The sequence below is a fragment of the Zootoca vivipara genome, chromosome 2 (assembly GCF_963506605.1).
Source record: "Zootoca vivipara chromosome 2, rZooViv1.1, whole genome shotgun sequence".
Classification (NCBI taxonomy): Eukaryota; Metazoa; Chordata; class Lepidosauria; order Squamata; family Lacertidae; genus Zootoca; species Zootoca vivipara.
Window position 1 is genome coordinate 96888410 of NC_083277.1, and position 12645 is coordinate 96901054.

A 12645-nucleotide genomic window follows, 5' to 3' on the forward strand; every position below is an offset into this window, starting at 1 on the left:
GCTGCACTTTGAAAAAAAATTGAATGTCCAGTCCCCCCCCAGCTTTTTGTCCTTCACTTGCCCAGCTTCTGCACACTCCTAACACTTCCCTTACCTCATGATTCCTATTACACATCTACTTTCCCTTATGCTATAAATTGAGGAACGCTAAGGCACCCTGCGATCCATGCAAACAAAGCATACAAAAACCAAAAATGCCTCTCTGTCCCTTACCTGAGAGATACTATCTTAAGAATATAACGGTTGTAACAAGAGGCTGGTCTTCCTCCTCACCATGTCATATGTAGTGGGGGAAAAAGTTTGACAAGCATAATTAAGGCCAAAAATGCTCGAATAACACCACTGGTGAAAACTAGCTGTTAGAAGGCTTGTTATGTGAGCTATTTATTTATTAAAACATACTGCCTTTCTTAGACAAAATGCCAAATGCGACTTACATAAAAAATAATCAAATAGGCACAGCCAAATGGGTTAGTGGACATTAGTCACACAGCTTGCATATGTGTTGTTAACACACTGTGTGAAAAGAAACTGAAACATTAAGATATATATAGCAACAGGTTTTAAAAAAACACTGCAGACCAAATTGGCAAGAGTGCAGTAGCCACAGAGAAAGTTTAACTTGTTTTGTTGTTGTAAATTAATTAAAAGGATTGCTTTCTGCAGTACGATGAATGGGATGCACTAATAAAATGACATGTGAATTATAGAGACAGTATCTGAGATGTGTTGCAGATACTGCAGATGGTCCAGAAAGACAAGCATATTTCTTCATTGAAGCAATTTCTTCATTGAACCTGGGGGTCACGCCTGGGAATTTAATTTAATTTAATAATTAAATAATGCTCTTTGTGGGCCTGACAGAAAATTTACTGACTTCTGTGTCTTAAAATGTTGGTTCACCACTGAGATCCCCAGCCCTGCCTCTGAACCATTGTCCAAATTCTCCTTGGATAACTTTCTGCAATACTTCCATTTCAGTTGCAGAAAACAGAGATGCAAACCTGACTTCAGTGTTGGAGATGGAGCCTGGGGGCAAACTGAGAGTGGAAAGCTCCCCTGCCTTGGGATCTTCCGTTGATAACCAACCACTAACTGGGGAAGCCCAGTTGTCTGAAAGCCCTGGGAGTCAGGCTTCTCACACACAGAAAAAAGTGAGTACATTTGAGCACAGGTTGAGCATAGTGCAGAGATTTAAGAAATACAAGCTTTTGCTTCCTGCTGTCTGTTATAGTGGAGCTGTTACGTGTGCTTTGCTGGGTGTGCTTACTGATGCTTCTTGAAATGGCCAATTGGTTTAAAGTTGCTGCATTAATACGCAAGCAATTACATTTTGCTTCCAAATGCTAAGCTCTCTGAAAGCAAGGCTATTTTTCAACAGGCAGTAAAAGTTGAGAACGATGTTGACTGGAATGAGTTGAATGAGGATGATAACCCTCCTTCCAGAAAAAGGAAAAAGGAGAAACCAGACCTATATGAGGGCAGCAGCCCATGCTCAAGCCCGCAGCAGGTAGTTTTTCCTATGTGCAGTGAGTAATTAAGTAAGTGAACTGGTCTGAAGTATCAGTTGCCAGTCAAGTGTCTGCTGTGAATTGCTGATTGGAAAAATGCATTTTGTCAGAATCCTTGACTAGTTCTTGCAAATAGAAAACCCTGCCCAAAATCTTGGAGAGCTGCTGCCAGTCAGTGCAGACAGCACTGAGCTGGATGGACCAATGGCCTGATTCAGTCTAAGGCAGCTTCCTATGAAAGCTAGGTTTTCTCACCCATGGAAAATGGCAGCCATGGATGCATTATGTTTCAGATTCAGGTCCAGTTTCAAGGGATGCTCCACAAAGAGCATATTACAGTAATCCAGTCTTGAGTTCACCAACGCATGAGTCATAGCAGAAAGTTATTCCTGTCCAGGAAAGTGCATAATTGCATACCAACAAGTTGATAGGAGGTGCTCCTTGCCATGGATTGAAGGACAAGTAATTAGTAGTACAGTCATACCTCGGCTCCCGAATGCCTTGGGAGTTGAATGTTCCAACTCCCGAATGATCGAAAACCGGAAGTGAGTGTTCCGGTTTTCAAACGCTTTTTGGGAAGCCTGAAGTCCGACACAGCTTCTGCTATTGTTTCTGGCGTGCCTGCGCAATCGGAATTCGTGCCTTGGTTTCTGAACGTTTCAGAAGTTGAACAGACTTCCGGAACAGATTATGTTTGACTTCCAAAGTACGACTGTAATAATAGATGTGCCTAGGTCTCTTCCAGTTCTGATTTTGATAGCTTAGAGTGGAAGCATATGCTGGGAAGGTTAATATTGAGGATGTAGGGTGAATGATCTATTCTTGCTTTACCTCTGAACCTTTAAAAGCAGGGTTTCTCCATTTTAAGACGTGGATGATGTTGTTTTTTGTTTTCCATCATGCAGAAGAAGAAAAAGAAGAAGAAAAAGAAAAGGAGGCCCTCAGATGCTGAAGTTCAGGACTCCTCGATGACATCCTTGACAAGATGTTTTAGTTCAGCACCACCCAGTCTTGATCACTTTAGCCCTGAAGTGACAGATGCAAAAAACCAACCAAAGGAAAGTCAAAGCCCAGAAGATAAACTGACCAAATCAGACAAGGAGTTGGCTGGTGACAGTGGAGGTCAGATTAAAAGTAGCCCCTTAGACATAGATCAGAATCTAGCAGTTGCTGCAGAAAAAGATGTTGGTGATATGGATTCCAAGAGTCAGGGTAGTAATAATGATGCAGTAAACCAGCATGTTGGTGCTGCAGTTGCAGAGAGGATGGAGGAGGAAAGCTCTGAAAAGAATGATGTAATTGGTGAACAGACAGGTTCTAGTAAAGAACAAAGTAAGACAAGTTCTACTGCAACTGATCCGTCTCAGGGATCAGATACTCAGACTTTGGTTGCCATACAACCTAATTCTGATGGAGATGCAGAGAACGTATCTTTGGACCCTCGCTGTAGTGGCGAATCTTCCGAAAATAAAGTTGCAAAATCAAGTACAGAAGATCAAAATCAGGAAATTAAGACAACTTCGTCTGAATCGGAGGTGAGCCCGGGTCGTAAGAAAAAAGTTGAAGAGACCAAGCAACAGACAAGTGCTTCGGTTTCAAAGGTATGTTGCCTGCAGTCCTATTGGCTGTCTTGTTGTGTGGGTATGTCTGCTTCCATTGCCTTCTTGGGTGTTGTTCTGAATAGGAGTTTGAGTTGCATGTCATCCATCTGCTTATTAATGAATGTAGACATTGCATCTCTAGATGGCCTCCCCTAGTCGTTTCATGTAGTTGTTGAACAGAGTAGAACAGTGTTTTTCAACCTTTTTTGGGCAAAGGCACACTTGTTTCATGAAAAAAATCACGAGGCACACCACCATTAGAAAATGTTAAAAAAATTAACTCTGTGCCTATATTGACTATATATAAAGTAATTCTCCCACGGCACACCAGGCAACATCTCGCGGCACACTAGTGTGCCGCGGAACAGTGGTTGAAAAACACTGGAGTAGAAGGCAATATCGAATCCTGCAGGTGGTAGTGGACTTTGTGGTGGGCTGATGCCACTTACCTGATCTCCTGCCAGCTGTGCCACTGCTGCTTACTGGGGAAAGAAGGGCGAGGCAGCATGGAGGTTGGCATGGAGCAAATCCACCAGCACAGCCAGGCAAAGTAATCCTGCCCCTGTAATTTATCAGGCATGGGGCAAGAAGCAGCACTGAGAGGAGTGCTTGGTTGCAGTGAATAAATCACCCTTGTCATCCTTCCCCAATGTCATTGGTGTTAAAAGATGGGTTAGTCCCTTGTTTGCTGAAGCTTCTTTAGGTGCCAGGATTGATCTTTTGTTTTTAAAAGGGGTCCATTTAGCCTAATGGAGACAAGCTCCCTGCTCTGGACTGGATGATTCCCTTTCAGAATCTTTCCTTTGTTGCCCCCGGCTGTAAGATTCACTGAGGGATTGAAAAGGAAGCTGTCCTTTTCTGTCCTCCCAATTCCCCTGATATTGTGTTGCATAAGTGCCTTGGGGAGGGGCTTAAGGGATCACATGCTAGCTTGTCTGATCTAGTTGCATAGCGCACTGTGCCACAGTGGAGAAAAATACTTAAAGGCAGCCCATCCAACCTGACCCAGTGAAGAGCCAGGTGTTACCACCAGGATTCACCAGAGGCTGCTGAAAGAAGAGATTCATTTACGTGAAAACAAAATATTGTGGGGGAGATATCCATCCAGTCCATGGCTTCTAAAATAACACCTTCTGATGACCTGTCTCAAGCATAATTTTTTCATTGGGAGCCGGGCACAAGATTACGCTCCCCGTATATATAAATAAATATACATATGAATAAAATATACATATATATATATATGTACGTGTGTGTATATATATATATATATATATATATATATATATATATATATATATATACAGTATATTTGTGTGTGTGTGTGTGTATATATATATATATATACATACACACACACACACTTTATTTTAAAATAACAAAAAACAAACATCACAATCAAAATAATACATCTTAATTGACTTCCACTCCCCCTCCTGGATCCATTATTTTATACTTCTTCATACACGTCCACAAAATCTTATATTCTTAATCCAATTTTAAAACCTTATTCATGTTGTTACAAGTGACCTTTAAAAGTTCAACTAATGTAAAATCCTATACACAAAGCTTGAACATTCTCCCCCCCCCTTTAAAAATAAAACCTTTTTCTTTCTAGGGTTTCAAATTGTCTAGGATGTTCTGCATAGTTCATTAGTTTGGCGGTGGCTTCTTCCTTCTATAGGGATGGTCTGGTCTTGGCCTGGCATCCATTCTCAGATGCAGGAACAAAGTCTTTTGCATGGTAAATCCATTAGGTCCTGTATCTTTCAGAATCATAGCTTCTGGTTTTTTTTTTTTACAAAAGTCATTTTCAACATTCTCTTCAAATCTTTATATATCACTTTCCACGCCTTCTTAATAATTTTACATTGTCACCACATATGGTAGCCTCTCATACCTTTTACCCGCCCTTCCTGCTTCATCTCCATCACTGTCAAATCAATTCACACAAGGTGTCATTTTTGTCATAGACTACCCTTACTTTCCCTTGCATTTTCTCCAAACCTCGTACCTCAGCCTTTCCCACATTACTGGTGTGTGCATTCACTTCTTTAAATTGTCCCACAGCCTCTGAAAGTAAATTAGTATTTTCCTAAACTTGAGAGGCTGCCTTATCAGCATTTTGCTTTTTTTTTGTCTGATTGAACAATTCTCTTTTAAATTCTAAAAGCAACTCAAATAATTCATATTTCTCTTGTCTTGCAACTTTGCTGGTTTGTTTCAGCATTAAGATTTTTTCTTCTGCCATTTCTAATTTGAGATGGGGGGGCAGTTTTCTCGCTGTTTCCCAGATTCCCTTCTAAGATTAAATTCCAAAACAAAAAGTCCTTTCCCACCAGGGAAAGTGTTATTTTGCCTTTATCAGTACTTTGTCAAGGCCATTTCACTAAATAACCCAGTACTTCCAGCCTCCTCCCTCCCCCCCTTCTACTTTGCTCACAAAAACAAATTTTAGCAGATTTAACAATTGTATATCCCCTTCTTTACATCCATTCACATCAGAGTAATTTTTAATTGCCAGTATAAATAAAACTGAATTATTTGAAAATCTGATTTAGGCCAATATTAGCAATGAATATTATAGTCCTTTTTTATAATCTTGATTTTTAACCAGCTGTTACCTTTTAATAAAATAATTCCACAATTATAACTCTGTTAGGTTAGATGTCTTCAGCACTCTGGAAGTTCAAAAACTTCTTTCCCACAAGTAGCATAAATTCAGAGGGTCAGTCCAATTTTTCTACCTGAGAGGAAATGTGTGATATTCTTCCATACAATAACAATGCAGTCCTCTGGTTTAGCCTCCATTTTAAATCAAGTTCAATCGCAACATAGGATGGATTCAAGTTCTAATTCAAGTCAAGTTTCATGTTGTTTTTTTAAAGAGAAAATCTTGTGATTGGTATAAGCAAGAGCTTGGTGAAATCTTTTAATCCTTATTAGTCATTAGCTAACTTATCTTCCAAAGTGAACTTCATCAACACTTCACTTGTACAGTATGTATTTCGTGCTCATAGACCCAGGAATGGGAGCGGACTTCCTTTTAACACTCCTGTTTTTTTGCCAAATTAATCAAATTAAGCAGTCATCAGCTTCAGTCTGCTGGAAAGGTAACCACTTGTGGCTGGATCAGAGGCGTTGCTCTCTACGAAGCTGCATTGGTGCCTAGCTCAACAGAACGTTCGGCTTCCCCCCCACTCTGCACCTTTCGGCACAAAAGCAGGGACCGGCAGTACCGAGTGCCTGTTAGTGAGCCGCAGGACCCGAGCCACCCCGATGTTCCTCTTGGGGCTATTTGGAGAGGTGCGTCGCCCTTGCGTTCTTCCCCTTAGGCTCCATAGAGCCAAATCTGACGGGAGCTGTCAGATTTGTGGTCCGCTCACCGTCTTGTGGAAACTTCTAAAATAATCCATTCTGATTACCTGTCTCAAGCATAATTTTCTCCTTGGGAGCTGGGCACAAGATTAAGCTCCCCCCCCCTTTCAAGCCAAAGGGGACTAGTACATTTTTTCAAGAATTTTGAATCACATATGCCTATGTTATAGAAAGCCAAGTTGGATGAACAGACTAAATCAGAAAATGTCTGTGAAAAACCAGAAGAAGCAACAACTCCAGCAGAAGGATCTGAGAAGGGAAAGACCTCTGCTGCTACGAATCAGAAGAAGCAACAGAAAGATCAAAAGACTAAGAAGCAGCAAGCAAACCAGGAAGTCAAGCAGAGGTATAGCACATTTCTGTTTATTTCAAAAGTGGTATTAGATTGGAATTGGCCAGTAGCAGTTGTTGCATAGTTCTAATCCAAAAGGTTAGAAACACGAAGCTTTACTAAATCTGAAATTACCACAAATACTCATCTAACACACTTCACTATGTAGTGTTCATAGATCTTTCCAGTGCCACCAACATTTCATTAGTACCATTTCTAAAATACTGTGGTTTCTGTAAAGCATTTTAGAAGACCACAATGGATAAGCTAACTGCTGGAGCAATCATTTTTACCCACTCATTTGTATTTTGATCAGTACATTTTATTTTTTAGGAAGAAGTAGGAAGATAATAAACATTATACCTTTTAACATACCTGCTTGTTTTCCCTTTTGACATAAGACACTTAAGGGTAGAGCAATCCAGATTACAGGAAGCCAGTTTAATTTTCATTGGGATAAATTATGCCAGTGTGACTTGTCCCTATTCCAAAGTCCACTCAGAAGCCTAATGGAGGGAAAGAAGTATTTAAAGTTGAGTTTGACTTATGCTACCCTTTTTGCAGTATAACTCTCACTGGGTTGCTAGGTCATATGACTGAGCTGAGCAGAATTTGGAATAAGGTTAAATCTGCCTCTCCACACCCCCAACATGCCCTGGAACATGCCCCCCCCCCAGGACTAAAAGCCTCAGTTCAGCTGGCTGAGCCAGGATGGAGGACTTGACTAGAATATCTGGCTAAGCCAGCATGAAAGCCTTCAGTTGGTGTAGGAGATTGCCTATTCCAATCATCCTAGGGGATCTTGGGTTTGGATTGCTCCCTTAAATTGGTGACAGCCACAGCTTCTCTTGACGTTGTACCATAGCAGCCCAGGTGTAGCTCCACCCTTGCTGGTGTAAAGTTTTTGCATCTTATTTGGGCAAAAGTCTGTCTGCTTATGTTATACAATGGACTTGCTATGTCTTTTCCAACACATAATTGATGTAATACAGTGGTACCTTGGTTTAAGTACACAATTGGTTCCAGAAGTCTGTACTTAACCTGAAGCGTACTTAACCTGAAGTGAACTTTCCCATTGAAAGTAATGGAAAGTGGATTAATCCGTTCCAGACGGGTCCGCGGAGTACTCAACCTGAAGCATACTTAACCTGAAGCGAACTTTCCAATTGAAAGTAATGGAACGTGGATTAATCCGTTCTAGATGGGTCCATGGAGTACTTAAACTGAAAGTACTCAAACCGAGGCATACTTAAACCAAGGTATGACTGTATAGTATTGGCATAGGTACAGTATTGCCAAAACTTTGGCGACTAAGATGCAACTGTTCCTACCCTTGGCAGTAACAATATGTGTTCAGCTTGGAACTGAAGTTGGGAGGGTGGAGGCTTCTTAATGGCTCTGCACTTAACACTTAGAGCCAAAACAAATTTCCAGCTGAACGTTTTGGCTTGGGGGGGGGCATGGAGGGCAAAGGTATGAGAGAAACATATACCGTAGTTTATTTCATTTGCCAAACCCTGACACCCTCATCACCCTGGCAAATGGGGTGAACAGTATTAGTGAACCCTGTGTATATTGGGTGGTGGTCAACTGTTAATTTCAACGGGTCTACTCAGAGTAAAACTTAAGGAGAATGGCTAAATTAGGTCCATTAATTTAGATGGGTCTGTTCTGAGTAATACCGGTACCTGTTGCTTTTCATTCCCAGCAATGGCATATTTTGGATTCTTTGAGCATCTGTTTGCATTTTCTGACAATGGAAATATCTTGCATAGAATAAGATGCATAGTTTGAACTGAGTTGTGAACCTGAATCATACTGTTTGGTATAATGAATATTAGCTGAAATTTACAGGGAAAAACTTGAGTTTTGATATCATCTGTTCCTTGAAGCTTCTGAAAGAGTTCTCTAATTTTATTCATACAGTGATACTTTGTGTCTCTTCTTGGTAGTTTTCTCCCTCTCCTCTCTTCTAACATACAGTGGAACCTCGGTTTATGAACACCTCGGTTTATGAATTTTTGGTTTATGAACGCCGCGGACCCATCTGGAACGGATTAATTCACTTTCCATTACTTTTAATGGAAAAGTTCGCTTCAGTTTATGAACGCTTCAGTTTATGAACAGACTTCCGGAACCAATTACACCCATGTTTCAGTTTATGAACGCTTCAGTTTAAGTACTTCGCGGACCCATCTGGAACGGATTATTCCACTTTCCATTACTTTCAATGGAAAAGTTCGCTTCAGTTTATGAACGGTTACTCCGCGGACCGTCTGGAACGGATTAATCCACTTTCCATTACTTTCAATGGGAAAGTTCGCTTCAGTTTATGAACGCTTCAGTTTATGAACAGACTTCCGGAACCAATTGTGTTCATAAACCGAGGTACCACTGTATAGAGTTGTGGTGTGGACTCTTGAATGGCATGGAACCATTTTCTGTTCTGATACATTGTGGTGCCCTACTCCATAAATTCACCAAAACATGTTATACTGACCATTGTTGTCTTCACTGTTGCAGCCATGTGAGTTCTGATGAAGGCGTTACAGTATATTTTCATGCTATACTATCCAAGGACTTCAAGTTGGATACTGGGAAGCACAAAGTTTTTATCAGGGCACAAGGCATATCTGGCTATGTTTCCTGGAAGGAAAATGTCTGTGAGATGACTTTCACAAAGTGAGTACAATTTTGTGCATTCATGCAAGCTTTGGAATGGATTCATGGGCCAGAAAGAATATTGCTATATGCAGAAGTGTTAGATGATGGTAACAAATAATAAGATCTGGCAAGGTATTTAGTCTCCCCTTCGATTTTTTTCAGTGCCTCTGTCCTAGCCTTCTTGCTTTATTTTTTTCCAACTCTGGAGTTACTAATTTCCCCCCTAGTTCAGATAAGGTAGTTTTCATTAACCACCGTGCCACACTGATTGGGTACAGATGTCTACTTTTAAACATGTCTCCAATTAAACATGATGACCAGAGAAGGAAGATATTACAGAAAGAACAAAAGTCATTTTTATTCTCTCATTAGCAAGGTGAAATTGTAAAACTCCTTTGCTATTCTTATTATTGCCAGGAGGTATTTTGTTACATTTATAGTATTGAAATGTTTTTTAAATAAATGCAGCAGCATACAAATGTTGTTGTTATCCTTGTTACTGTGAAGTTGTAGTTGTGACTCTTGATTTTTAAAAATGTTTTGCTGTTCTCCTTGTTGTAAGCCATTTTGAGCACTTTCTCTCTCTCTCTCTCTCTCTCTCTCTCTCTCTCTCTCTCTCTCTCTCTCTCTCTCTGTGTGTGTGTGTGTGTGTGTGTGTGTGTGTGTGTGTGTGTGTGTAAAGTTTGCATGATGATAATGAAGTATTGTAAGTGGATGTACCTCTGGGGTGATGGCAAACCCTGTAATATGGAGTGATGTGGCCAATACTGGACCAACTATAAGGGAGAATAATGTGTCTCTGTGTGAACTCTCATACATCTCCTTTAGGAATCCCTTACTTTATATGCACACCAACATGCTATATAGGCTACTGAAGTCTTGCCCTCTGGCTACTAAGCCTGCTCGCTTGTTCCTCACATTGCAATAATGGCTATTAGGCTACATTATTCTTTTGTAGATTGTTCCACTATTAACCTCTTGAGAGTACAATACTATGTATAAATAGGGGTCAGTGTTTAGAATAGTATCATTCAACATGGGGGGAAAGTGGTGAGTTGTGTGTGTGTGTATCTTCTTAATTTAGTATGTATACATATCTGATCTAGCAACACTGTTTATTTCAGGTCACTATGTTTTAAGGCATATAACTATATATTAAATGGTAAATATTTGGAGACCTCTCCTTCCATAAAAGTTAGTTGAAAAAGTTTTTCCTATTGTCCTGCTTTACTGCTAAGATGTACATTTGTGTTTTGTTTTTTAAAATACTAGGGATCTTGGTGAGCATGGTCACCTAATGGAAGGCTGTGTAACTATTCATAAGGATAATATACAAAAACCAATTCCCTATAAATACTATGTTGCACGTGGAAATGGAGAGTGGGAATTCATTTACAAACCTTGTCAGAAAGGAGTATATGTAAATCGTTTTTTGTTGATACAGTCAGCATTACTATGTGGCACAGGTAAGGAACTATCTCTGCTGTATGATTGTGGTTTTGATAATACTTTATAAACAGAGTTCATGTAGATCCCAAGAAAACAGAAACAGTATATAAAACCATTTCTCCATGGTTTCTGGAGTTTCTGAAGTTCTGGAACAAGTGCTAGACAACAGAGTCCAAGTAGCTAGAAGGAAGGCATAGATGACAGTATCATAGATGAGAGAAGGGCCAATGTTTCCTGCCAAACTGAGATATAAAACTCTCTGTTTGCTCAGGGCAGAACTTTTCAGTGAATATGGCTATTAATTAAATGAACATGCAAGCAGTGGAATTCAGAAAGCACCTCTGTGGAAGTCAATGAAAATATGTATTTGTTCATACTACTTAGCAGTTGCTGAAATCATTAACTGAGGGCAATGTCCTGGACATCAAATTTCATGTATTAAACTGCAGAAAATAGCTCTTTAGACTAATATAAAATAGCAAGCAAACATTCCTACTTATGGAATATTTAGGGAGAGAAAAGCAATTCTAATTGGGCTAGCTACTGTATTAGGATTATGCAGTAATGAAAGGGGGCTTTATATATGCTCGGTAGAGCCAGTGTGGTGTAGTGGTTAAGAGCGGTAGACACGTAATCTGGGGAACTGGGTTCGTGTCTCCACTCCTCCACATGCAGCTGCTGGGTGACCTTGGGCTAGTCACACTTCTCTGAAGTCTCTCAGCCCCACCCAGCTCACAGGGTGTTTGCTGTGGGGGAGGAGGGGAAAGGAGATTGTTAGCCGCTTTGAGACTCCTTCGGGTAGTGATAAAGCGGGATATCAAATCCAAACTCTTCTTCTTCTTCTCGGTACATACATTGCAAAAGTCTAAAGCTTCATAATTTGGGTAATTGTTTCTCCATTACTTCAGTTATCAAGAAACCCCTTTTACTTTATTTAGTGTCTTTACATCATGATCCTATGTATGTTTACTCAGAAGTAAGCAATACATAGCTTGTTTTTGTTGTTTAGTCGTTTAGTCGTGTCCGACTCTTCGTGACCCCATGGACCAGAGCACGCCAGGCACTCCTGTCTTCCACTGCCTCCCACAGCTTGGTCAAACTCATGTTCGTAGCTTCGAGAACACTGCCCAACCATCTCGTCCTCTGTCGTCCCCTTCTCCTTGTGCCCTCAATCTTTCCCAACATCAGGGTCTTTTCCAGGGAGTCTTCTCTTCTCATGAGGTGGCCAAAGTATTGGAGCCTCAGCTTCAGGATCTGTCCTTCCAGTGAGCACTCAGGGCTGATTTCCTTCAGAATGGATAAGTTTGATCTTCTTGCAGTCCATGGGACTCTCAAGAGTCTCCTCCAGCACCATAATTCAAGAGCATCAATTCTTCGGCAATCAGCCTTCTTTATGGTCCAGCTCTCACTTCCATACATCACTACTGGGAAAACCATAGCTTTAACTATACGGACCTTTGTCGGCAAGGTGATGTCTCTGCTTTTTAAGATGCTGTCTAGGTTTGTCATTGCTTTTCTCCCAAGAAGCAGGCATCTTTTAATTTCGTGACTGCTGTCACCATCTGCAGTGATCAAGGAGCCCAAGAAAGTAAAATCTCTCACTGCCTCCATTTCTTCCCCTTTTATTTCCCAGGAGGTGATGGGACCAGTGGCCATACATAGCTTAATTGTGTTTAATTCCAAGGAACTGTGCATAGGACACACAATTTTT

At 40.6% G+C, this 12645-nt stretch overlaps 1 protein-coding gene across 2 annotated transcripts in view; it reads left to right on the plus strand.

Moving 5' to 3' along the window:
* Positions 1 to 12645, plus strand: part of RNF213 (ring finger protein 213) — a 94016-nt gene that overhangs the window by 6279 nt on the left and 75092 nt on the right. Inside the window, exons 3-8 of one of the 2 annotated variants that reach the window (XM_060270902.1) lie at positions 982 to 1154; positions 1382 to 1510; positions 2417 to 3112; positions 6661 to 6836; positions 9345 to 9503; positions 10758 to 10951. In XM_060270902.1, the coding sequence (XP_060126885.1) occupies positions 1023 to 1154; positions 1382 to 1510; positions 2417 to 3112; positions 6661 to 6836; positions 9345 to 9503; positions 10758 to 10951 (1486 nt within the window). In that variant the 5' untranslated portion in view covers positions 982 to 1022. The remainder of the gene's footprint in view (positions 1 to 981; positions 1155 to 1381; positions 1511 to 2416; positions 3113 to 6660; positions 6837 to 9344; positions 9504 to 10757; positions 10952 to 12645) is intronic. The other variant, XM_060270903.1, reaches the window with a different exon arrangement.